This window comes from Harmonia axyridis, chromosome 3 (genome assembly GCF_914767665.1).
Source record: "Harmonia axyridis chromosome 3, icHarAxyr1.1, whole genome shotgun sequence".
NCBI classification, from domain to species: Eukaryota; Metazoa; Arthropoda; class Insecta; order Coleoptera; family Coccinellidae; genus Harmonia; species Harmonia axyridis.
In genome coordinates this window covers 33,113,790-33,139,567 of record NC_059503.1, presented here as the reverse complement: position 1 = coordinate 33,139,567, position 25,778 = coordinate 33,113,790, and the positions used below count along the sequence as shown (strand labels likewise).

Below are 25,778 nucleotides of genomic sequence, written 5' to 3'. Positions count from 1 at the left end.
GTACGAGTATCATACATTATTTTATCTAATTCACCAAATTTTTATTGAAATTAATGGAATATTTCCATATATAAAATAGAAACAAGTAACAAGGGTCTCAATCTCACAAATTTATTGTTCGAAAACACGACTGGTTTCGGGATGTCTAAACGCATCCCATCTTCCTACAAAAGATTTTTCTGAGTTGTTACCTAGGCAACAAAATGACAATAAAAATACCAACCTGTGATGGACTACAGTTAGAAACTAGGAATTCGGTTATAAAATTTAAAAAATTGAATTTTTTAATTGCCGGTCGTGTTTTCGAACAATAAATTTGTGAGATTGAGACCCTTGTTACTTGTTTCTATTTTAATCTTAACTCACACAATGGGTACATTTTCCTATTTCCATTTATATTGTTTAGTAATTTTTGCATTGAAAAATGTGGGTTGGCAGAACAGTTTACTGTCTTTCAGTATAGAATAGAATTTTTTTATATTCAGTGGTAGTATCGTGAAATACACAGGGTACCTGTTCGCTCCTTGATTCTTAGAATTTGATATTTAATATTGATATGTGCATATTGGGTTGGGGTGGTTCATAAGGGTTTTGTGACTAGTTACCATTTTGTAATTCTGAGAATTGATATGACTATATTATACTCTGAAACTAAAAATTTGAAAAAAAATTCTCAAAAACCATTAAGCCGTAAAGCCAATTTTTTGTAATTTCTGATTTTTTGGCTTGGTAGATTGGTTTTCTTCTTTTCTACCTTTCTACGAAGTACAGATTAGATCTATGAAATAAACCGACCCTAAATCTTTTTTAAATATTTTTAAAAGTGGAATTAAATCGGCCGTTAATTTAAGACTTCATTCGTTAGTGAAACAAGAACGCTGCATTTATTACATCCGAAGCTGAGACATCGTAAAGTTGAGAATACATCAGCCTTACGGTTTTTTGATTAATTATTAACACGATTCTGCATGGACATGGTAGACGTTTTTGTCATCTCAAAATTAACCTTTTACCTTTTTCTAATGGCAGCAGCTGGGGGTAAATGTAACAACAAGTAAAGCCTACACATAGTCCATTAGACGGGTTAAACTTACTTGAAGTAGTTCTTAATAGTTAGACCAATCAGAAGCCTATTTCACTCATATGAAGCGTCCAATGTCCTCCTAACGGCTGTTCTGTGACGTCAGTTGAAACTGCTCTATTGACAGTTGAACAATTGCCCATTTCCTAATATATGAATTTAGGAAAACTGTTTTACCGGTGGCTGGTTTTAAATTAGGATCATTTGTAAAGGGAAGTGAATTCATTAAAACTAAACAACATTAATAATATAACAACTTATATTTCTCAGTAAAAAGTATATACAGAAAAAATATTGATCAGTATTTCATGGATTAAAAGAATGCCCTTCTCTCCCTAGTCAAATAAGGAGTCCATACACTCCTACTACGTCTGGCTTCTTCACTATCTAACATATACTCCGCATAGTGATGATCTACATCATATGGAGGGTCGGAATTATGCATGCCTGCATATGAAACGTAAAATACTCCAGGTGAAGTACTACGGCCGGCACCTGCTATAGTTTCGGTTGGGGCTGGAACGATTTCCTCTGTCCGTTCTTCAACAATTTTGTTCCTATGTTCTCTATTATTTTGATCCATCACCGACACAAGCTGAAATAAAAAAAACATTCTTTAAAAACTTATCACTACTTAGAGACAACAACAACAAGTACTTTATTGATAATAATCAATAGGCCATCAACCAAGGTCCTTCAGCCATGTACAATTAAAAATATACATAAATACTATGAGTTCTATGAATAACATTATTGTAAAAGTAAAATAGGTAAAAATAGGTAGTAGGACTTCATGTGTTGAGGCATCTTAAGCTTTCGATAATGGTTGATGATGGAAATGTTCTTGTACTGTGGTGTGTTCGTTCACTTAGAAATAAGTTGTTTATTTCTTCAGTTTCAGACAGTCTTTTGGAGAACCTTTGCGTAAGCTGTATTATTCGATCCTTAATTGGTTGAATCTCGGTTTTCTGATACAGCAGCTCGTTTGGCGGGTTGTGAAGATCTCTCGGCTATTTCCAAGTTTCGTTTTCACTTCATCTGGTGAAAGCTTCATGTTGTTATACGTTAGAGTCATAACTAAAGGTTCATATTCTTGACTTAGTCGATTCAGCATAACAAAAACCATAAAATCATCTTCAATGTTAACACCAATATCAGCAAGTTTGTAGACTGTAGACATAATATCACCAATATATTCTCCCATTGAACTGAAGTCAGTATGCTTGGTTCTGAAGCCTTTTTAAATCGAACTTTCTGTTCATATCCTTTGATTCGAAAGCTTTTTGAAGATTGTCCCATGCTACTTTGGATGTGGTAGTTTTAAATATATGTACCTAGCAAAGATTTAACACTTAAACCTATTTTACATTTACATTGGTAACTATGTCCCATAAACCTTCCAGCATCAAACTTAATCTCATGGCAAATTTCCATGACGCGTAGTTGCTATGTCGCTCTTATTTGTCTATATTTGGAACAGACATAGAAACTACTGGAACATGTTGGCATATAGGTTTAATTGGTATTTTCAGCAGGTTGTGTCATGACACTATTTGCACACAATTTAAAAACTCCAAACAACTTTTTCAAATTCTCACTATTAAACATCAGCCCTGGGCGCATAACCAGTTCTAATATATATTTATGTATATATTTAATATTATACACATATATATTAAATAAGTATGCATTATGATGAACAGCATTTAAATTCATGACAATACATTCATTTATTTGACTTTCAGAAAACAACGGACATTAGATTTAAACAACTAGAAATAAACCAATATCTGACAAATTATGAAAACCACTTCATTACACAATATCATAAAAATGAATAAAATCAACTTGAATCTCTCACCTTTTTGACCAAGTTATCAAGGATTATTGTTGGGCTCGCATTTTCTATGCGTTTTTTACAAATCGGGCAGTGGCTCTTCTGACTTCTCCACCTCATTATACATGAACTACAGAAAGTATGAGCACAGTTTAATGTTGTGGCCTTGATATATAGTTCTTGACAAATACTACACTCTAATTCAGAAGCCTCCAATTCACACTCAAGTTTTGGCTCCTCAGAAGTCTCTTCAATATGCTTACTTTTCTCTACAGGAGTTTCTTCATCTAATTCTACATCATTTTTTTTCTGAACACTTTCAATAGTAGAAAATGAAGAATCTGTGGAAGATGTAAGATCCATTACATCATCACTCACTAAAAAGAATTGATTCAAGTATTTGTTGACAATTACTCATTATTAACCCTTAACCACAGACGTGAAAATATTGTCACGCAGAAACAGATGTGTGGTCATTTTGACCCCCTCAATAGAAATATCGGAATTATCTCAAAAATCTAAAATTTTTCATCTCCATCAGTATTCAACATTCCGTCACTAATAGTCAATAGATTCAAATCAATGCATTTTGTCAATAAAATAGGTGATAAGTACACATAGTTAAGGAGAAATATAAAATCTGAAACCTGGACGGGGTCAATTTGAGCCCTCGTCTGTGGTTACGGGTTAAATGACAAAACTATACTAACTTTACCTGAAGAAGTTTGTTGGCTATCAGCTTCTCCTCTTTCATAACTTTGATCATTAGATACACTAGGCAAAGTATTCCTAGTTGTTGAAGTCATTTGTTCAGAAATTGAGTTGTTATCAATCATTTGTTCTTCTGAATATTTGAAACAGATTGTTCCTCCAACGAATTCTATTAAATCCCCATCATGTAGAATTGCATACTCAGATTTAACAAGAATCTTGTTTACTAAAGTTCCATTTGTACTCTGCGGAAAAATTCAATATCAGTTAATACCATAGACGTATTAGGATAATAAGTCTATGGTTAATACCTAAATTCGGTTAAATCAATAAATGGTTCTAAAATGAAGTTTTACCCAGAATTTCGAAGTTAAATGATTTTGCATGTGTTAAGGATACTGACAAATTTTATAATTATTCATCTAAACTTACATTATCGTGTAAAAACCATCTTCTACCACTTTGCTCAATGTAAAAATGAATTCTGGAGATTGACGTGCAGTTGAGAACATAATCTGATTCCAAACTTCGACCAACTGAAAACTAAGAGAATTACATCACCAACAATCAAGTTAAAAGCGTTTTCCTTATGTTTTTCTCACCTTTCTTTTAGAAATTCTGACAATATCATTATTAGAAAGATTTAACAAATAATTATAATGGCTCATTGACATAATTTCGGGATTCCTGGAATAACTCTATAGAGGAAATTTAATTTTACGAACTTCAAAATTCAACAAATCTCAAAACATTCACATATACTACTTCCACTTCTACAATTTTACATTTGCATCAACAATAACAAATAACAGCTGATCCTGCTGACCAAACACACAACACAACATATATATATATATATATATATATATCTTTTTCTCTACTTCACATCTGACATCACAGAACAGGTTAGGTTACAAATATCATAGAATTATGTATTATTAGTTCAATGACAAATATACACATTTTGCCTGGCAAGTCCTATCTTCTTCTTTTTGTTGTTGCGCTTATCCATCCGAATATATATTTTTTATTTCTATTTCCATCCTAAATTATAAATTTTTTTTTTCTAAATTAAATTTCACGGTTCTGAAATTTCTAATTCACGAACCCAAGTCCATTTTAGATTAAGAACGTTGGTCACAGATTTGCAAACTAAAGTTCTATGATCGTAAATTATTATAACCTATATAAATATTAACATCCATTAAAATAGTTACACCAAACACGTTCAGCATCAAGTAGTTCTAATTATTAATTATGTATTTTTATTTATCATAGAAAGAAATACAGAAACATGGTGAAAGTTAAAGTGATCAGTAGAAATCCAAATGAATATCTTCGAGAAACAAAGCATGATTTCCATAAAGGTATGGATGTTTGTGAGTAGTTGTCCATATTTTAAACCTAAAAAAACTTTTTTTTAGTTCCTCGAAATTACGACCCAGACTTGCACCATTTTGAAGCTGCCAGGGAATACACAAGAGCTTTAAATGCAGTAAAACTAGAACGTGTTTTTGCTAAACCTTTTGTTGCTAGTTTGGATGGACATACTGACGGTCTATCTTGTTTAGCTAAACATCCAACCCAATTGTCTCAGTTGTTGAGTGGAGCGTTTGATGGAGAGTTGAGACTATGGGACCTCTCAAGAAGGAAGTGCGTTAGAAACTTTACTGCTCATGAGGGGGTTGTTAGAGGAATTACTTTCACCCCAAATGGTGAAAATTTTATCAGTTTGAGTGATGACAAGACAATAAAAACATGGAGTTCTGCAATACCAGGTGAAGGAGAGGAAGAACAGCCTATTAATACTGTAAGACTTTTGAAATCTTGTATTTTTTATTAGTGTCTGTTCCCTTTTTTTTCAATATTTTCTGTTTTATTGCTTTAGTTATTTATCTTTATTACTTGAAAGTTTTGAAATTAATTACTTCTTTTTATAGGTTCTTAGTAAATCAGTTTTATTTGGATTGTCACATCATAGAAGAGATCCAATATTTGCAACCTGCGGTGAAGTTTGTCAGATTTGGAATGAATCAAGGAATGAACCAATCAAAACATTCCAATGGGGTGTCGATTCCCTGTATGATATAGCTTTTAATCAAGTTGAAACAAGCTTACTTGCTACTTGTGCTAGTGATAGAAGTGTCATCTTATATGATATGAGAGATGCAGCACCTCTAAGAAAAGTTATAATGAAATTGAAAGTTAATAAATTGTGTTTCCATCCAATGGAATCTTACACCTTCACATGTGCAAGTGAAGACTTCAAGTAAGTACATTATTTATTTCCACCATATAGCTTACTAATTTGTTTTTTTCAAATTTCAGTTTGTATACTTTTGATACTAGAAGGTTGAATAAACCTGTGAATATACATCAGGATCATGTGGCCGCAGTTACACATATTGATTATTCTCCAACTGGAAGAGAATTTGTTACTGGAAGTTATGATAAAACAATCCGAATTTTCGAATCTGGCAAAGGTCATTCTAGAGATGTTTATCATACAAAACGAATGCAGAGGCTTACTTGTGTTCTATGGACATTAGATGATAAATACATATTGAGTGGATCAGATGAAATGAACATAAGAATTTGGAAAGCTAGGGCGTCAGAGAAATTGGGACCTGTAAGTAGAAATTAGAATGTTTTGTTCATTATACTTCGAAAGTCGAAGTAAATACACTAAAATCCATAAAATTTTCACAAATATCTTGAGTAATGATTGCATTTCTTGATCAGTTATTAATATGTTCTTATCGTCGGCATAGTTAGTTAACGAGCAATTTTGCCCAACAATAAATACACTTCAGAGCGTCATTAATAAATATATTGAACAAAATTGGACTAATTATACTTCCCTGTGGAATGCCCATCATTTTGCTTGGTGGACTTTTTTTATGTTATCTGAAACATCTGTCGAATCATAGGTTTTCTTGAATAGTATTTTATCTCTTGAAGAAATTGTTGTATCAATACACATAACTCGTTTTTATCAATATTTTAAACATCAAATGTAGTACTTAACCTTCAATATCCTGATCTAGACTCATGTTCCAAAATTTGATATGCATACTTTTAAGGTTAGTACTAACGAGAAATAAAAATGGTATAGCGCTGGCGGTGCCATCTTTGCACCAGGCTCAGACTTAATGAGTGACATCCTATGTAATTTATCGATTGATGTTTTTTTTGGAATATATTATGAACTCTGAAAATGTATTAATTTTTTATGATTATTTATAAATGATTTTTTTCAGTTGAAACCCAGAGAAAGGCAGGCACTACAATATGCTGAAACCTTGAAGGAGAAGTTTGGCAGTCATCCTAAAATAAGAAGGATAAAGAGACATAGACAAGTTCCTAAACATGTCTATAATGCGTTGAAAGAACATAGAGTTATCAAAAATAAAGATAAGAAGAAGGAGTCGAACAGAAGAACTCATTCAAAACCTGGGACTATTCAATTTGTATCTGAAAGAGATAAGCATGTTATTCAAGAAGAGAAATAAAAATTTTAAATGAATTTTAATTAATGATATTTCCTTGTCACCTGAACTGAAAATGTAACGAGAATTTAAGCATAAATTACAATTTTATCAATAATTATCATATTGGAAAATCTATATACATATAATATAATATATATAATATATAATATAATACATATAATTTTTTTTGTAAAATATACAAAATTTCAAATTAATGATGAACTCTTTCATTATCATTCATATCTCATTTTCTTCATATTGAAAAATAAATTCGAAATCTGAACTGGACTTCACCTAAATAATAGTTTATTCAAAGCAACTATATTTCAATTTTATTTATGCTAATAGCTTGAATAATCATTTAAAGAAATATAATTCATGTGAATACTCAAGACTCAATAATATCTAGGATTGGAGATAATATATTAATAACACAATAAAATATCAATTGTAGAAATAGTATATTGTGCAACAAGTGAGGAAAGTCCAACTTTTCTTGCGAGTGTGGAAATTTGTGGCATGAGCCTGAAAGGCGAGTGCCGCAAACACACGAACGAGAAAAGGACTTTCTCTACATGTTGCACACTATTCTTTTCCTACAACTGCACGAATTTCAATTAATTCAAGTAATGGACTTGATTCAAATCAAAATGGCCTTCGTTGAGAGTATGTGCTAGTTTATTGTGTTTCCTTAGAAACGACTCAAAAGGCCAATTTCATTGGTCTACCAAGCTAGTGTGGGCAAAGTGCCGTGAGAAATAATATTTCCCACAGTATGAGCAATACCATAGTATAAGGAAAGGATAGTAAACCAGTGTAGTGCTTTTTTCGATTTTGTTGATGTTGAGCGCCATCTAGTTGTACTCACGTTTAACTCGAATTTTACTGTCAAAAATTGGTCCGTAAAGTGAAGCCCTCTGAAAAAATTGGTGTTATTTTGAAGAACTAAACTATTTGAAATAGAGTGTTCAGAAGATTTCTATATTTTGAATAAATATTCAATGAATATTCGAATATTCAAATGTAATGGTAACTTAATAATAACATAAAAATTGTTGGCAATGTCATGCGACCCCTTTTCAACCACGCCACCGAATGAATTATCGTATTATTTCTGCGCCATCTATTATCGAGTTACTTCTCCACTTTGGGTAGTCACGAAATCCAACTACAGTAGTGACCCCTGGTGACTATTTCCTTGCCGTCAAACGGCGGTTGGCTTACTATCCTTTCCTTATACTATGCTATGGCAATACATGGTTTTGAAATAGAGAGTAAGCTATGAAGAATACGCTACTTTTCATCACAGAATAGAAATTCACATCTAGTCTTTCATTCTGTAATTTTCCTTTGGAATATTCTACTAGTTCTCCATAGGCTTTATTTTTGATATTCCTGTTCGCGTATGCTGAATTTTTTATTTTCCATAGACAAGTTTTCTGCCTATATTTTTCGATGAAACCTATCAAAAATTCTTTCATTTTTCACAAGAAATTGGTATGCTACGAAGTTCCGACGGTACCTGATAAATTGCCAGCTGTCTGTGATCATCTGAAATCCGACCCGGGTACTCAATAAAACAACCTCTTGAGTGGCAGGTTTCGATGGACGCATGGGATGGTAGTCAGTATAGACTAGCTACTATTTGAACGCCTACTTCCAAACGCTCGAAAAAACGCCTCGTGAGTGGCGGGCATTAGTTAGAGGGTACATAGCATTGACAACATATGTTTATTGAAGATCTTCGAATCCCTATTAACGGTTAGATTAGAAAAATTGTATGAGTCAATCAACGACCCACTTGCCATGCTTCATTGCTATCGGTCCATACCAGACTTGTAAAATATTCTTCATGGGTTTGTCAAAGTTGCATTTTAAACAGCGTAATCAGGTTCATTTCAAGATTATAACCCGGTGTACTGCCTCGAAAACGAATAATATAAGCATAGGAATAACAGTCCAAATGATATATCGATTGCTCAAATATTCTTTTTTTTTCAATATGTTCTGTTGAAATGACCGAAATACTAGAGGCAACACTAAAAAAGAAATTCCTCAGAAGAAAAGAAAAGATCTCAAAATGGTCTCTCTCAGCAGGAAATGATCACATCTCCCTCTCCATCTGAATCGAATCTACAATTCTTTTCCGAAAAGGGTTTCTCAATTGAATTTATTTGGAAAGCCATACTAACCTTTAGGGAAACGATGGTGCAGACGAACTTACCAAATTATCTATATAGGTTTCAAAAAATCAACTTTCCTCAATTTTAAGGGAGATCAGAGATTATTGACCACAATACAGGTACAAAATCTAGGAAAAATGGACAACAGTTTGGAGTATACTAATGATATATACTCCTACTCCTACTTATATCAGCTCCAAGACATTGAAACATTCTCCATGGTTTCATGGGATCGATATCCCTAGAGGTAACATTACTACTGTCAATAGGTTGAGGTGTAATCAGTTCGGATCTCTTTAATTGTGGAGACAAAGGTGGTCTTTGGCACATTTTTTTCTTTTGTCGACGTAATCAGAATAACTGTAAAATATTGCACGCAGACTTAAGTAAATATGAAAATATTAGAACATTTCCCATTAATATCTACGACTTGATATTTTCAAATGATGTAATTATTTACAGGCTGCTTTACAATTTCTCAATCAGCTCAAATATCAAATTAAAGGTACTTTTTTTTAAATGGAGAGAAATCCACGTTATGGACACCCAACAAATTTAACCTCGACAAGTTTAAAACACCTGTCGGCAACTGTTGGGTAATGTGAGGCACTGCTGAAGGGCATACTCACTAAAAACCTCCATTACACTTCCGCCGAACCCGTGGAGAAAGGTTCCAAGGACGCCAACCTTCCTCATACGCGTTCAGCCTCAGTGCAGCCGGCTCACCAAGGGTTTGGTACTCTACGGCGAAATGTCCGTCTTTGTGGGACGCTGTCCTATCTTATGAGTTTGGGATAGGACAGAAACAATTCATTTTCGGTGGTAGAACCATTCAATATATGCCCTAAAAAGCGAGAGGCAACTACCCATCAATGAGCTCCCTCGTTCTATGGTTTCTCTCATAGCTCTGATTACAGAACTCAAGCCTGAGGTAGTTCCCCGCAGGGAGGTGATCGGCAAGCCTCCTCCATTCGAACTTAATCTTCCACGAGGAGAAGCCTTGACTCTGGTCTCAACCCAAGGGTCTCGCGACCTTTGCGAACTAGCATAACTAACGCAAATCCTAAGTCCTCACAGCATAGGATTCACCTTAGTTCGTGCCGGAACATTGGTATATATGGACCTAGACTGAGGATCTCTAAAGCCCTGGGAAGTGAGCCCTCGATTCTACAGACCGAGATAATGGCTGTTTATGTATGCGCCCAGGAGTGTCTCAAAATGAACCTCAAAGGGGCGTGGTGATGTAGATACATCACCACGGACAGCCAAACCACGCTGAGATCCCTGGAATCGTGCTGTGAGGGGTCTCTGCTGACTTGGGAGTGCCGTAACACCATAAAGCAACTGGCCAGAGGAAATAAGGTGACTCTACTATGGGTACCAGGGCACTGTGGGGTTGAAGGAAATGAGAGAGCGGATGAGCTTGCAAAAAGTGCATCAAGGTTAAGACCTGCTGGACCTGAGCCTTTCTGTGGGATAGGAAAAGACCAATACAAAGCTGCGGTCCAGCTATGGGAGTTGAACAGTAGGACAATCCACTGGACTAACACTCCTAGACTTGCTCAGGCAAAGAAATTCGTGAAGTTTTCACCTACTTACACCAGAAAGCTCCTGAAGCTGTCGTGAGCAGAGCTTCGGGTGATGGTGGGACTGCTGACGGGGCACTGTCGGTACAAACATCATTTGTACCGTATGGGTAAGTCAGCAGACGAGATTTGCAGGCTCTGTGGATCGGAAGTAGAAACGGCTGAACACTTGATATGCAAGTGTCCAGAGTTGGCTGGCCTAAGAACCATTCACATGGGCAAGCCGGTCCTGGATACCAGAGAGGTAATGGCCAAGGCCCCTAGGGAGGTTGTCAATTTTATTAACGTCATTGAAGACCTCCCTGGGTTTCTATGAATGAGTAGGGTAGTGAACAAAAGGTATGCATGGTCGCAGTTCCCGGAAGGCTTACCGAAGCAAAACGACCCCAGTTATAATAATAATAATAATAGTTCGTGCCGGGAAGTTATGAAGTTATTCAATGTTCGCATCTTCTTGCTTCCTTCTCGGCCTCTTGTGTCTCGTTCTGCTAGACCTGTCAATGATTTCCACCTACCTTTAGGGCCTCTGTCTGGTCGGTTCTGCGCCTCTATCTCCTGTTTGGTGGGCCCAGCAGGCTGGCTGGCTGGCTGCTCTGCTTTTCTTTTCGTGTTGCTCGTTTCGCTAGAACCTGTCACTTGGAAGGGGAGAGATTAGATGATGTTCTTAGAATTGGGCGAGGTATTGGCAGGAATGTGGTGTTTGAGGGAACATGTTGCTCCCCCTGAATATTAAAAAGTGTGTGGTCTTGCATGTAGGCAAAAATAACCCGAGACATAGCTATGTTTTGCAGAATACTGTTTTAAGGACAACAGACAGCCATAACGACTTGGGAGTGATGGTGACGAGGATCTTTCGTGATCCAAGCATGTTGAGTATGTGGTATCAAAGGCGTGACGATCTACCTACTTGATGAGCAAGGCTTTTCATGGATGTCATTCCGAGGTTTGTGCTAAGATCTATTTAGCCTACATTCGACCTATTATGGAGTTTTCCGGTCCAGTATGGAACCCCCACCTAATAAAAGATGTTGAAGCACTAGAGAGGGTGCAGAGATGGGCTACAAGGATCCCATATGGTCGGTCTAGACCAACCTATGAAGAACGACTCAAACTAATCCACCTATCATCGTTTGCGGAGCGTCGCTTGAGAGGGGATCTAATAATTACATATAAAGCCACGCACCAAATGCTCTACGGAATCGATCATATCAACACCTTTTTACTCAATTTCAACCATCTACGAGGTCATGAATACAAGCACCTGAAACAAAATTTCAGAACAACTGCTAGACAGCAGTTTTTGCCAAATCGAGTGTTCAACGTCTGGAACAATCTGCCGGCGGATATTGTTGGGGCCCCTTCTGTGAACTCGTTCAAGCCAAGATACGATGGATGGTGTACTCGGCGGTGACTTTGTCTATTTACCTTTGAGCTTTTTGGTTTACTTTAGTTTAGTTTTTTCTAATGTACTTCTGTTTAATTCAATTTTTTTCATTTCTGAGCTTTTATAGGTTCCAAACCTCAGCTATTATTTCATGTAATAATAATAATGATACTGGTATTGTTGAGGTATGGGAAATGTAATGTAGCAGGCTGGGATTAGCCACGCCACATTTTCTGGTCAGTCTTACTTTCACTGTCTACTTCACAGCAGGCACTTCCTACAAGCGCTCCCACCACGACAAGGTGCTAATCTCGGAAGAAAAATTATAGGGACCTGGCTAACCTTTGTTTCCAAGTATGTCTGGGATTTATGTATGAGACGTGATGAGTTTAGTATACCCTCTCCTTAGAACCCTGTATTGCTGAGCCTTCAAAAAAAGATTGGGAGGATCGACGATGGACTTGTTTAATGGTAAATGGCGGATAGCCTAGCACATTGGAAAAGAAAAGAAGAAGAAATATTTGATTCTGTGTCGAGAGTTTTGTCAGAGATTTATGATTTATTGATCTGTGGTTTTGTTTTCAAATAAGAATATAAGATTATAGGCTAGGAAATTTTTTGCAGGTTGTGAAGGCAAAAAAATTATATAAAACATAATTGATAGCGAATAATTGATTTCGGGAGTCTGATGAATAATATAATGATACATTAATACTGCAAAAGTCAGCAAGATGGTAGGTTTAGTATGCTGTTTTCAAGAAAATATACGTTTTCATAAAGGAATATTTATATTTCAGGATCCCAATATACCAAGTAATATTCCACCCCCTGCTTTTGTTCCTCCTCAAACAATTGGTACTCCCCCATTGATACCCCCGGTACAGATACCGCCAATTGGAAATTTTGCTCCTATTATTCCACCATTTAGTGTTCCACCACCCGGTTTTGGTGCTTTTGCTGCTCCTGCTCCTAATCCTTCAGACCAATGGACTGAGCATAAGGCTCCTGATGGACGAATCTATTATTATAATTCAGTCACAAAACAAAGTTCATGGCAGAAACCAGATCAATTAAAGTCCCCCGCAGAGGTAGATATTCCTCATCAATTTGAGTTGTAAAATTAAGATCAATTTCATTTTTCAGCTCCTACTGTCTCAGTGTCCATGGAAAGAATATACTGCTGATAATGGAAAAATTTATTACCATAATATTAATACTAAAGAATCCAGATGGGTCATACCACCAGAATTAGAAGAAATTAAAGCTAAAATTTCCTTATCAGAGTGTGTACCTACTACTTTATTTCCAGTTTTTTAAAAGTAGAGATAAAATGATATAATGTTATTTCTCCAGCAAGGAACATTATTATTATTATCGGAAAAATTCATTCAATTTTTCAGATCATTATAAAAAACTTCTAGATCTTTTGCGATATAAGATTTTCTATTTTTGTTTTAGAACTGAATCAGCTAAAGTTATTAAACCAACAAATGAAGTTTCTAGTCCTTTGCCCCTTCCTCTACCCATTAATTCTGGTAGTAATTCTCCAAGTGTTCTAACTGCTCAAAGTAAGTGTTTTGCGAAGCTAGATTACATGCAGTATTATAAATGCTTCTATTTTCTAGATGCAAGTCCAGGTGGGAAAAGTGCTCTTGAAGCTGCTATGGCAGCAACATTAGCATCTATTGAGCTTCCGAATCCAGAACCTAAGAAAGGTATTTCTCTTCAAAGAAACAAAAATTTTATATTCTGATAGAATGCTTAACAATAACCCTTTTTGCAGAAGAAGAACCTATTAAAGAACCAGAAAAAGACAACTTACCTGTTCTTCCTGAAGTGAAAGTATTTAGAGATAAAAAGGAGGCAATGGAGGCCTTTAAAGAACTTTTAAAAGAAAAAAATGTTCCATCAAATGCAACTTGGGACACTTGCGTAAAAATGATAATTAACGATCCAAGATACGAGAGTTTCAAAAAACTCAATGAAAGAAAGCAAGTGTTCAATGCTTATAAGACTCAAAAACTGAAAGATGAGAAAGAAGAACAACGGATTAAAGCAAAGAGGTCAAAGGAACAACTCGAAGAATTTTTGCTCAATTCAGATCAAATAACATCTGCTACAAAGTATTATAGATGTGATGAAATGTTTTCATTTTTAGAGGTGAGTTGAAGAAAACCAATATTAAATTATTGAAAAGTGCTTTCTAGTCAAGTGTGTGTCACCCCGGGGCTTGGTCCAATAGAGCTTCAAGCCCTCGCTATGACTGGAACACGCCAAAACTAAACTGTCAAATTAAACATGAACATTGTGTTATGCCACATAACGGTCTTCTATTTCGCTCACAGCTGTCAATGGGTGACACACTTTATTTGAGAAGAAACAGACAATAATATAACTGTGTATATTGATTGAAATCAAATGCTATTTTCTTAAGTTCCTCAGCTCTGTATATTCTTATAAATAAATATTCGGCTAATCATCAGCGGTTTATAGGATTTATAATGTATTTTGAACATTATAAGCAATGAATAATTGAAACTTCAATTAGACTGTTTCAATGATTTCTCCCTCTTGATCAAGCATATCATAATTTTAGTCCTGATAGGCTAGCTTCTTTGCTTCTGCTATACTTGGCCAGTTGCCACTGTATCTACTAGTCACCACTTTAGATCGGTAAAGATACACTAATAATATTTGAGAATAAAATATTTTCTAACAATTTATAAAACTTATATGAATCAAGCAGAAATACAAATTTCAAAATTATATTTTGGAGGTTACATCATTATTGAGGCAGTAAGTTTATTTAACAGAGTCAGAATGTTCTGTGTATTTGGTGGTGGACTAATCGATTCTTCACCTGGTGTTTTTCCTAAAACAATGGTAGGCATCTTCAGAGTTACTTTGTGAAAAACTACAATAAATTTAGAGTTAATGGGTAAAATCCACTAGGGGTTCCGTAAATATGGCCGTTTGAAATTTTTTTCTTAGTAATTTCAAAACTTTGAAACTCAACATTTCAGTGACAGAGAATCCAACAGAATTGAAATTTTATATGTAAATGTATATTAAGGCTTTTTTCTGATTTGTGGGTAAGGATGCCATGCGGGATCGGTATGCTTTTTGTATACTTTCATAGGCGACTGGGAGGATCATACACAGAGCTTATCAATACTGTGCCAACAAGTAATGGCCCAACAATTTCAAGCTTGATACGAATTAATTACGTCACCAGAACAATACAAAATTCGAGTAATATAATATTACAAAAGTACCCAATACTTCTGTTTCAACCAATGTTCTATTATTATTATTTGAATAGGGGTCGTTGCGGTTTGTTCAGCCTATTACTTTTGTGTTTGAAAATTTGCACGCAGATGATGCATTTCATACTATTCCAAATAATCCTTGTAACCTTCTAATCTTTCAATCCTCACCATTACTTTTACAAGTCTTTCAGGAGGTGCCTCAAGTTTGGTTCTTAGATGCACCAATAAGAATTTCAGGTTTTCAGACATTGGGTGTTCATTGAGCACCTGAAACTTCCTCGTTCTCTGTATGTTTCATTCCACTGGTCCGATGTTTGAATTTGATATGAATATTTGGATGGAGTCATGACTGAGTCCACAGAAATCACTTATTTTTTTCTGTGACTGGAATTATTTTTGTTGTGTTTTTGCAAAAACAGTTTGAAATTAAATCGTGCAAAGTGAAAGAAGAAATGAATGAAAATCATCAATTATTTACTATTAATGTATTCAAAATTACACATTTATACTTTTAAAATTTTATCTGTAATTGGAATACGTAATGGACATATCTGTATCCACCACCAAATTCAAAAACAGATCAAGAAAAAACATTTCAATTTGTTTTCAGGTATGGAATAACGTGTCTGATTCAGATCGTAGAGATATTTATGAAGATGTGATATTTGCCTTAGCTAAAAGAGAAAAAGAAGATGCTAAGAAGTTGAAGAAACATAATATGAAACGTTTGGCTGAAGTTTTGGACACCATGCCCAAAATCACATTTGATATTACATGGTCTGAAGCTCAAAAAATGCTTTTGGACAATCCTGAATTCAAGAATGATGTAAATCTTCTTGGTTAGTATTTTGCAAGTAAATAATTTCCCATAAAAAAAATTCATTACTGAAAATGTTGTCCATTCAGCATCCGTACATACAGTATAGTAGGTACTGTACTACAACTGTAGAAGTTAATGGATGATTATATGTTTTTAAACCATGCAGCATAAAAGCTGGAACATTATATGGATATAAAAATAATAATGAATATCTTTATTTTTATTAAAAAGAAAACCTAAGAGCAAGTTCACATGAAGCTGCTCTATCTCTTAATTTAGTTTTAAATCAAGAAATTAATATGAAAAAGTTCATTACTGACTTAGCAAAAAAATCATAAAATTCAAGAGTTGTATGATGGTGCCCATACAGTACTAATGAATTGAATATTTATTCCTGAAAGTTCTATTCTTAATGATCGCTATGTTATGATTTGATAGTAGTGTTGAAATAAGCCAATCTTTTTTTATTACTTTTCTGGAATATTCTATAATTTGCATATTGTAGCCATGGATAAGGAAGATGCTTTGGTTATATTTGAAGAGCATATCAGAGCTTTGGAAAAAGAACATGCGGAAGAAAAAGAACGAGAAAAAAAGAGATTGAAGAGACAATATCGTAAAAACAGGGATAGGTTCTTGTCTCTTCTCGATCATTTACATGAAGAAGGGAAGTTAACTTCAATGTCTCTGTGGGTTGAACTTTATCCTCTGATCTCTGCGGATGTACGATTCTCAGCAATGCTAGGTAATTTGATCTTTGAATGACATCTTATTTTTTCAATAATGAACCAAAATATATTTTTTTAGGTCAAAGTGGTTCGACTCCTTTAGATCTCTTCAAATTTTATGTGGAAGATCTTAAAGCTCGTTTTCATGACGAGAAGAAAATAATAAAGGAAATACTGAAGGAAAAGGAATTCGAAGTAGAAATTGATACAACATTCGACCAGTTTGCGACTGTTATTTGTGAAGATAGGAAAAGTGCTACCTTGGATGCTGGGAATGTAAAACTAACTTTTAATTCTCTTTTGGAAAAAGTAAGATTATTTTCATATAATGTATTTCGAATTCCAAAATTTAAAAAATCTCTAATTTATTAGGCTGAGGTGAGGGAAAAAGAAAGGGCAAAAGAGGAATTGAAACGTATGAAAAAACAAGAATTACAATTCAAAAATTTACTGAAGGAATTGAATATAGATCCTGATTGTACTTGGGAAGAGGTAAAAGAAAAGGTTCAAAATGAGGAGGAATTTTTAGCTATTTCTTCTGACTCTGAAAGACATAAAATTTATAAGGTTGGTAACTCTGGAATTAATTTTTTCGTTTTAAATATAATGTAATTTTTCTTCCAAAAGGACTTCCAACATGAAATGGAGGAATCATGTAGTCATCATCATTCCAGATCTAGGAAATCAAAGAAAAAGAAGAGCAAGAAATACAAATCTTCCAGCGAATCTGACAGTGACAAGTATAAATCAAAAAAAAAGTCTGGTAGCATATCAGCTTCAGAAGGCACAGATGATGATTACAGGAAGAAAAAATCAAAGAAAAAGCATAAGAAAAAGAGCCCTTCGGTGAGTGATTGATATTGTCTGTTATTGATCTGAACTTGTTTTGATATTTGTTAATTAAATTTAAGAAGTTTTGTATTGCTTACTTGTTGCTTTTGTGCAGCAGCCCCCTGAACAAAAACACCCGAAAAACATTGAAGGAGAAGGAAAAGGAGACTTCACTGAAAGCGAATTGGAGAGGCGAAGGGCTCTTCTGTTGGCTCAATTAAAAGAGCCTGAAAGTGATTAGATTCAATTAATCTTCCATGAGTTGTATCTATGGTCATTGATATTCTCATAAATTGAAACTGACAAATGGGAAAAAGGTTTCTTATCCCGGCTATCAAAATAACTCATTTTAAAATTTTTAATTTACCATTATATAATTATTGCGAGTAGAAAGGAAAGTAAAACTAAAGGTGAACATACCATCAAATTTTAGTAATGTTTCCATTTTTTTTTTGTAAACGATCCATTTTAATTTTAAGAAAAAAAAATTATATTTGTCTTTTGTCCAACCTTTTCTGCTTTCCTCCTTTCCTATAAAACCGAAATCTTTTAAATATAATTTTTAACAAAGAGATATTTTTTTTAAATCAAAATCCAAATGATGGAGGTTGAGAAAGATGGGCCACTAGTTTTTCATCAAAGGCAAAAAATTGATGTTTTGCCTGATATGTTCAAAACAACTGAAATCAGTAATTCTTCAAGCGTTTGAAAATGATATTGAACTCGAATTGGATGAAAGAATTCCATTGACTCTGAATAACTTTATTGATGAAGAAAAACTGACATTTTTATGGCTTTCATTTCAATCTTGTTTTGCACTTTCTATTGTTTGCCATATCATTATTCAATAACTGTATGCTACTTTCTTTTCCAATCTGAGTTGTCTTCAATCCAATCTAAATACTTTGATATCCTGGTAAAAACTGAGGGTTTGGACAATTTGCATTCTTTGATCGTGAAAGATACAATTCCAACTTGAACATTGTGGACAACCAGGGGGCCACCTGAGTCTCCATCACAGCTACTCACCTTCCCCCTACTTGAAAGACACAAATGGGTGTCTCTTATGACCTTTTGGAAAGGTTTAATGTCTAAGCATTCTTTGTTGCTCAGAATTGTACTTTCGGCATATTGAAGGATACTGGGTATGCTTTCATTATATCTTGTCATGCCCCAACCGCTCATCAGAGCTGTAAATATAATATTGAAACTAGGATGTGACTACTTGAGAATGAGAAGTATTAAAAGTGTGTGCTTGTATGATAATAATTTATTTACCTTTATCTCCTGCATAATCATCATCATCATTCTTAGGCAGTTCTATGGTCCTTATAATAATGCCTGTTTTCACTGGTTTTGGCAGATGAATCAGGCCAATATCATGGATAAGATTTGAAAGATCCCATTGAGGATGTATGGTGTAGTTGTCAGTAGTTATCCTTTTTTGAGTACATTCTGTCTTATTAATATTGTGGGCACCAAGTATGATTTCTAACGAAACAACACTAAAAAATTTCACTTTTTTAGATTTGAAAAAAATTTAATTTTTCAACTTGAAATGTTTTGAGTATTTATCTTAGTTTACATACTCCATCAAGCAATGTGCAGCAGTTAAAACATAAGAAGAGGTAATCAAGGATCCACCACAAAATATAGTATTTTCACTCTGTTCAATCCTTATGCCTACTTGATAACCTAGCGAGTGAGGAAAGGCATTGTTACCACCTATTATCCCCAGGTTATTTGCCGCTCTATCTTTAGGATAACTAAAGTCATGAGCATTTAGTACTCCAACCTGAAACGTGAGAAAGTTGGAGGAATATCCGTCAGCAATTAAGCGAAATAAAAATATAGCATACAATAATAATAAGTATAATAAGCAGTGATAGTGTATTTACAAAATTGAGTTGAGTAAGTTTAAAAAACGTAGTATGTATCTAGCTACTAAATTTTTTCGTTTGACTGAGACACAGATAATGAAATATACCCACTGTCGCTTCATTCTGGAATGAAAAATCCAAACGGAAGTCAAATATTTTCTCAGATATAAAATTAACCATAATGAACAGCATTTCATCATTTTGAATCAAATTTTATGTTGGAGTTTTTCTAAATCCATTTGTAGACTGTTATATAAATTTAATCTAGGTCTATTTTAAGTTTATTATTCATATATGGCGATGGTCGACGGTTCATGGATCGAATGGATACTCATGCAAAAAAATGATATTCGGTAAAATTTGAGGTCTCATATTTTATTTGTAATTCAGTTTTCAACATTTTTTCAGTAAACTGTAGATAAAATTGTTTATTACAAATCTCCTTGGTTCCTTACGTCTACTGGCAGGTTGTAGAAGCTCAGGAAGTCGATACCGATGATGGGTTTGAATACATCTACTATGGCAAACCTCCAGGTGAAATCTAGGCATAGTCCTAAGTTCAGCCTGAGGGTGATTGAACCATACGAGGCGATGGGTGTTCCATTGGCTAGTGACAGAACATAGTCAACAAAACACCTGGACACTCTTGGGCAGACGGTTCATCCATAGGGATTTCATCAGACTCTCCGGGGTGGTTGGATCTGCAAGGCCCTGGACGAAGAAATTGTGATGTCCCATTTTTTCATGCTCCAGGAGGCGTCGAGTCTTCTCTTCTTGAGTGGCACACATCCGTCCTCAACTTGTAGGAGGCCTCGTCGGTAGGTGGATACATGATGATATCCTTCACCTCTCATACTTGCCTGGTAGGGCACTAACGATATAGCCAAACTTACTCCTGTCCTGTGTCACCCCCGCGCTGTGGAAACTTCCTTCAGCCATAGCAAACCATGGCCATATGACATGCGTCTATGGAGTCGCATGTCATATGGCCATTGACCTGCACATTTCGGGAGATGCTTCGGAAGCGAAACTTGTATTCCGGTAACAGAAGAGAGCGTTGATAACACTCGCAGAAATCAACAACACTCCTGTAAGTAATATTCTCTGGAATATTGCAAGATTATTTTCTCATGTTTACTGATGTCCATGAAAACTTATTAAATATAGGTACACAAAGCGGGGCACAAAGGGTTTGAGTGGAAGAGCAGGGGTGTATGGCTTCATCACCATCTGAACTCCGCCCTGTGATTGATTTTTTCTGATGTTTCTTTTTGGAGTTGTAATGTTTTTTATTCTCTTCAATAAAGGCATTATTATTATTATTATTATTATTCCATCATAACTCTACATGAAATAGAGATCTTTTAGTTCCGTCCACCTAATTAATTAAGCATACACAAAAAGCTACAAGTTATTCAGCTGTAAATTTGTACAACCACCTACCAGTACAATTTAGAAGGATGCCAAATTTCAAGAAGCGACATAGGAATTTCATGATATCCTGTAGATGAATTTTTCTCCAATGGGAATAGGAAACGAGGCGAGTCTTTATTGGAATTGTGTTTTGTTTTTTTCTCTTAACTTTTTTGAATTGCCTAATAATTGTTATCTTGTTCATGTAACTTTTTGTGAATAAATTTGATTCGATTTTTTGAAAATTTGGCTTTGCTTGTTGTTGCCTCAATGTCAGTTTGACAGTGAGAGACCTAATGCCCGCCACTCACGAAGCGTTTCTTCAAGCGTTTGGTAGCAAGCGTCGAAGAGATTCCAGTCAGACAGCTCGGGACACGGCCGTACGACTGTAAATCAGAGTATGAACTTGACTGCCCGACTGGAATCTCTTCGACGCTTGCTACCAAACGCTCGAAGAAACGCTTCGTGAGTGGCGGGCATAAAAGAACTCCGAACATGATTTTAAGTGCGGGAAATTGCGCAAAAGCTATTGCTCTTGTTGAAAATGGACGTAATTATGAATATATTGCAAGGATACTTCGTGCGTATCGCTCTATCATCAAAAGAGTAGTCGAACGTTTTCAGACAAACTGGCAGACAACGATTCTGGTATTGATGACAGATTTCTTCAAGTGAAGAGGGGAAATGCGGACATAATAATCTCTAGGATTTTTCCAAAATTGGCGCCGTATAGCTCGGGGTTTTACAGTGATTCAAGTGCCACTTGTGATGTTGGCAATCCTGCGAAGAAAATGATTGTATGAAACAAGGAATGTTCACAGCACCGTACCACAGAATAAATGCTGCTCAACTGAGTATCAACCATGAGGCTATCCAAGTATACAATAAGATCCCAGAACGATTAAAAATCATGGACAAAAGGAAATTGAAAAACGAGATCAAAAAGATACTTGCTCAAAAGGCCTACTACTCGATGGAGGAATACTGGAGTGATCAGTTTTGGTAGTTCATCTCAGGAAATGTTGAAAATGTTTGTAATTCTGTAGATTTCATTGTTTGTTTTATATATTTGACTAATTTTGTATTTCTGACACCCCATGTAATGTTTAGATGGGTCGAAGTTGTTCACAGTATTGGTATTTATAGTGTGAATAAAATATTATTATTATATCCTACTAAATATTCAACTATGTAGTGGCAAAGAGGACAGGGGAAATATTTAAAAAGTCAGGACACGAATACCAGTGATTAATTATATCCTACTGTGAACTGTCGGTTTCACCGGTGCAATAGATAAATGGCATATGGCGGAGAGTTCCATCACAGTATTTATTGTTTGAAAATTTTCTTGTTATTACTGTTATGACGTAATAATATGTATAAGTTTTAAGATAGATATATTAGTTTTGTTTTGAATTTATGCTTCAATATTATAAAAATTATGTATCGAACAAAATGACATTCTATCCTGGTACACAAAATGACATAGTATGTCATGTTCACTGCCCCAAGACTGAACAACGAATGTCCTAATGATCTTAATATTTCTGTTGTACCCAACCTCCAATAATGTTGCTGACTATAGAGTAACAAGCATGCCAAAATCTGAAACCTGAATATTCTACCCGAAAATGGATTCTTCATGATTACAATCGACCAGGAATCTCTATAAGATCATTATCCTTTCCTATTTAAATTCGTTCACCACTCCCTCAGGGACAAACCGTGTCCACGAGGAATATGATAAAGATGTCTGAGTTTCAACTAATGATAAGGGAACCGAAATAACATGATCTGAAAGGATTCAATGATCGATTGGTTCAATATGTTTAACCATTGCGGTGATACTAGTATCAAACGCAACAAGAATTGACAGGATCATTAAGAGTTATGCAACAAGCCATTTGAAAATGCCTGAAAGTCATGGGAATAATTCAGAAACAAAGAAATTGGGTGCCGTACTAGTTGAAGCTAAGATATGTTGATCGTAGTTTTTGTGCTTGTGAACAGCTGCTTGTAAGGCAAATCCGGAAGGGATTTATTCTGCATCGCATTATGACTGGTGACGAAAAATGGGTTCGATACGATATTCCCAAGCGCAGAAAATCATGGGGATATCCCGGCATTGCATCTACGACACGGCCAAACTGAATATTCACGGTTCTAAGGTCATGCTCAGTATTGTGTGGGACCAGCTCGGAGTTATGTATTATGAGTTGTTAAAATCGACTTAAACAATCACAGGCGATTGTTATCGAACGTAATTAATGCGTTTGAGCCGATACTACGTGAAGTACCGATACTCGATACTTTGGATCGTGATATATCAAAATGAGTAGTATCGATACTGAAATCGTATCGCTTCGAAAGTATCGAATGTCATTCAATACTGTTCAGAAGTTATTTGAAATAAATTTCAGCACCCACCAATCATAAAGCGAAAACAGACCTATGCTCGAATGCCATATTTGACTTGAGAGGAGTTTATACCACGTGGCATTCTCGTGATCTTCCAAAGTTTAACTACTCTTCTCTTCTCAGCGTTTTTGAGGTCCCACCAACCTTCAGAATTAGTGAAGCACTGTCAAACGTTCCTCTGATTTACCGGCCTTTTCTACCATATGGTAGAAAATTTTTGAATTCTTTTCTTCCATATGGAAGAATTCAAAATCGTTTTTACCTTTAATTTCAGAAGAACCGCATTTTCACTCTTTCACAAGACTTTTTGTATAAGATTTTTATGTGAAAATTAGCAAAAAAATCGAGCAAACCTAGGTTCAATTCAAATAAAACAAAAAAAGTAGGAAAATTCAGATCATATAAAAAAAATTCATTTCAGGAAAGTATCTTAACCCCAAGGTAATCAACTTTTCAGTGAACTATGCAATACTTATTTGATAAATTTTGTGTAGGTACTCACGTTGAATGCGAAGAAAATGTAACATAACAAGAACATACTGCTGAACATTTATTTTCAGGTGTAATAATTTTTGTTAATATTTTAGCATTATACTTTGGCTCAGTTCGGTTTGTTGAAATTATCAGTATGTTCATTGTTTAGTCGATAGATAAAGATAAGATTGCATTTAAAGATGAATAGGATTAATCAATTGGAAAACGGATCCATATGTATCATTCACGATATTGTTGTTTCTGCAAAAAATCAAAAACTCTCGCATGTCCTCATAGCCATTCGTGTTTTGAATTTATGGTATTGAGTACCTAAATACTGAAATAAATTTCGTTGGAGGTATCTCACTAAGGACCGGATTGTTCAGAGTTCAGAATGTTCAGATGCGATTAAATAAATCTATTCTACAGAGTACCTAACTAGGGTTTATTCGTAGAACCAGAGAGATTACCATTTCTTCACAATTAGTCAAGGATGGCCCGTTCTATGAGGCAGGTGTGGCAGTGCCTCACCAAATAAATTCTGGAAATAACAAATATTAATCGAATATTTTATTTACCCATTACCTCAATATCTCATTATTCGGTACGGCACTGGGTCTTTGTTCCATAAAATCCAAGCTCAATCTCACTATTGATTTATCTCACTTCCTCTTTAAGAAGTAAACGGTTTGCGGTATGCCTAATTAGTAATTAGTGCAAACGTTTTTAGATAAGAGTTTTCATTTTGTTAATCGACTTAATTACTACCAGAAGGCGAAATGGAATTGGCGGGAACATACCTACATGTCATGAAAAGTACCACTGGCTTACTGGCAGTATAACTTCGAATAAATTATTTTTCCAAACTATGAATATTTCGAAGAGTTTTTGGGCGGACAACGTCGCCGGACGTTTTAAAATCGATTATATATATATATAATTACCCCCTTTACCCCCCTCCTGGATCCGGCACTGACTTGTAATGACAAGGATCTGTCGTGACCATCGAGATAGAATATTCTATCTCGATGGTCGTGACACATGAGAGAAAGTTCGGTTAATTGCTGGCTAAGAATCTTAGAACATTAATATTTATCTATATTCTAAGCTAAGAATATAGAGGCCACCGGATCTAGGTGTTGATTACAGTGACTTTATATACTACAGTGATGACACGGCTCGTCAGCGTTCTGATTGGTTGCAGCCTTGTCCGCCATTAAAGGTCGAACTTTCACCAGAGGTCTCTGATTTTCATTATTTACATTGGAGTGCCGGGCTGTTTTACATGCTTTGAAGCATTCTTGTTTAACTTGTTAGTGATTGTGACTAGTTCAGGGGGTTCAAACCCCCCCGAAATGTGAAGATGTTGTAGGAAATCTATCAATTCATGCATATATCTATACAGATATCTCCGTAGTCGCTTCTGGGGTCCACTGGATTTTCGCCTTCACCTTTAACGTTGGTACTGATGGTAGGTCGTTAAGCGGCGCCAATGTCTGTGATGCTCTGAGTATGAAACGACGATAGAAGTTTAACATACCCAAACATCTTCGAAGATCTTTGGCGGTTGACGGTTGGCTGTACTTAATAATAATAATAAAGGTCTTTATTATTTAGACAGGATGTCTTGGACCCTATCTGGTAGTAGTTTCGTCCCTTCAGCAGAGACGAG

The 25,778-nt window shown here is 35.2% G+C and overlaps 4 protein-coding genes across 6 annotated transcripts; 2 read left to right on the top strand and 2 right to left on the bottom strand.

The window, feature by feature from the left end:
• Positions 1 to 1,322: 1,322 nt before the first annotated feature.
• On the bottom strand, positions 1,323 to 4,514 carry LOC123675781 (E3 ubiquitin-protein ligase CHFR-like). Of its 2 annotated transcripts, none has more exons than XM_045611295.1 (5): positions 4,232 to 4,514; positions 4,062 to 4,172; positions 3,634 to 3,874; positions 2,943 to 3,295; positions 1,323 to 1,676 (listed from the first exon to the last, which is right to left on the bottom strand). In XM_045611295.1, exons 1-5 carry the CDS (start codon positions 4,301 to 4,303, stop codon positions 1,395 to 1,397), a joined length of 1,059 nt encoding a protein of 352 aa, XP_045467251.1. In that variant the 5' UTR covers positions 4,304 to 4,514; the 3' UTR covers positions 1,323 to 1,394. The 2 variants fall into 2 exon arrangements, with proteins under 2 accessions (XP_045467251.1, XP_045467252.1); XM_045611296.1 differs by having other exon boundaries at positions 2,943 to 3,259; positions 4,232 to 4,507.
• Positions 4,515 to 4,819: 305 nt separating this feature from the next.
• Positions 4,820 to 7,161, top strand: LOC123675780 (DDB1- and CUL4-associated factor 13). Its single transcript, XM_045611294.1, has 5 exons — positions 4,820 to 4,996; positions 5,054 to 5,439; positions 5,570 to 5,898; positions 5,958 to 6,258; positions 6,890 to 7,161. Exons 1-5 carry the CDS (start codon positions 4,924 to 4,926, stop codon positions 7,139 to 7,141), a joined length of 1,341 nt encoding a protein of 446 aa, XP_045467250.1. The 5' UTR covers positions 4,820 to 4,923; the 3' UTR covers positions 7,142 to 7,161.
• Positions 7,162 to 12,847: 5,686 nt separating this feature from the next.
• LOC123677164 (pre-mRNA-processing factor 40 homolog A) lies at positions 12,848 to 18,493 on the top strand. Of its 2 annotated transcripts, none has more exons than XM_045613714.1 (12): positions 12,848 to 13,007; positions 13,071 to 13,361; positions 13,417 to 13,556; positions 13,732 to 13,841; positions 13,899 to 13,988; positions 14,057 to 14,433; positions 16,153 to 16,381; positions 16,868 to 17,107; positions 17,170 to 17,399; positions 17,463 to 17,657; positions 17,718 to 17,936; positions 18,040 to 18,493. In XM_045613714.1, exons 1-12 carry the CDS (start codon positions 13,005 to 13,007, stop codon positions 18,160 to 18,162), a joined length of 2,247 nt encoding a protein of 748 aa, XP_045469670.1. In that variant the 5' UTR covers positions 12,848 to 13,004; the 3' UTR covers positions 18,163 to 18,493. The 2 variants fall into 2 exon arrangements, with proteins under 2 accessions (XP_045469670.1, XP_045469669.1); XM_045613713.1 differs by having other exon boundaries at positions 18,037 to 18,493.
• Positions 18,494 to 18,667: 174 nt separating this feature from the next.
• LOC123677165 (chymotrypsin-like) lies at positions 18,668 to 24,291 on the bottom strand. Its single transcript, XM_045613715.1, has 4 exons — positions 24,135 to 24,291; positions 19,511 to 19,716; positions 19,200 to 19,426; positions 18,668 to 19,111 (listed from the first exon to the last, which is right to left on the bottom strand). The coding sequence occupies exons 1-4, from the start codon at positions 24,180 to 24,182 to the stop codon at positions 18,780 to 18,782; spliced, it is 813 nt and encodes a 270-aa protein (XP_045469671.1). The 5' UTR covers positions 24,183 to 24,291; the 3' UTR covers positions 18,668 to 18,779.
• Positions 24,292 to 25,778: the final 1,487 nt, after the last annotated feature.

What these genes read in the sequence shown, in the direction of transcription:
- LOC123675781 (XM_045611295.1), bottom strand. Translation starts at nt 4,303, where the DNA reads ATGTCAATGAGCCATTATAATTATTTGTTAAATCTTTCTAATAATGAT. An exon ending in TCAGAATTTCTAAAAGAAAG is followed by an intron (nt 4,173 to 4,231) that starts GTGAGAAAAACA and finishes TAATTCTCTTAG; the next exon opens with TTTTCAGTTGGTCGAAGTTT. An exon ending in TTGATAACTTGGTCAAAAAG is followed by an intron (nt 1,677 to 2,942) that starts GTGAGAGATTCA and finishes TTTTTATTTCAG; the next exon opens with CTTGTGTCGGTGATGGATCA.
- LOC123675780 (XM_045611294.1), top strand. Translation starts at nt 4,924, where the DNA reads ATGGTGAAAGTTAAAGTGATCAGTAGAAATCCAAATGAATATCTTCGA. An exon ending in AAAGCATGATTTCCATAAAG is followed by an intron (nt 4,997 to 5,053) that starts GTATGGATGTTT and finishes ACTTTTTTTTAG; the next exon opens with TTCCTCGAAATTACGACCCA. An exon ending in CGTCAGAGAAATTGGGACCT is followed by an intron (nt 6,259 to 6,889) that starts GTAAGTAGAAAT and finishes GATTTTTTTCAG; the next exon opens with TTGAAACCCAGAGAAAGGCA.
- LOC123677164 (XM_045613713.1), top strand. An exon ending in AATTAAAGTCCCCCGCAGAG is followed by an intron (nt 13,362 to 13,416) that starts GTAGATATTCCT and finishes TTCATTTTTCAG; the next exon opens with CTCCTACTGTCTCAGTGTCC. An exon ending in GAATGATGTAAATCTTCTTG is followed by an intron (nt 16,382 to 16,867) that starts GTTAGTATTTTG and finishes TGCATATTGTAG; the next exon opens with CCATGGATAAGGAAGATGCT.
- LOC123677165 (XM_045613715.1), bottom strand. Translation starts at nt 24,182, where the DNA reads ATGTTCAGCAGTATGTTCTTGTTATGTTACATTTTCTTCGCATTCAAC. An exon ending in ACATTTTCTTCGCATTCAAC is followed by an intron (nt 19,717 to 24,134) that starts GTGAGTACCTAC and finishes CTCACGTTTCAG; the next exon opens with GTTGGAGTACTAAATGCTCA. An exon ending in GCTGCACATTGCTTGATGGA is followed by an intron (nt 19,427 to 19,510) that starts GTATGTAAACTA and finishes GAAATTTTTTAG; the next exon opens with TGTTGTTTCGTTAGAAATCA.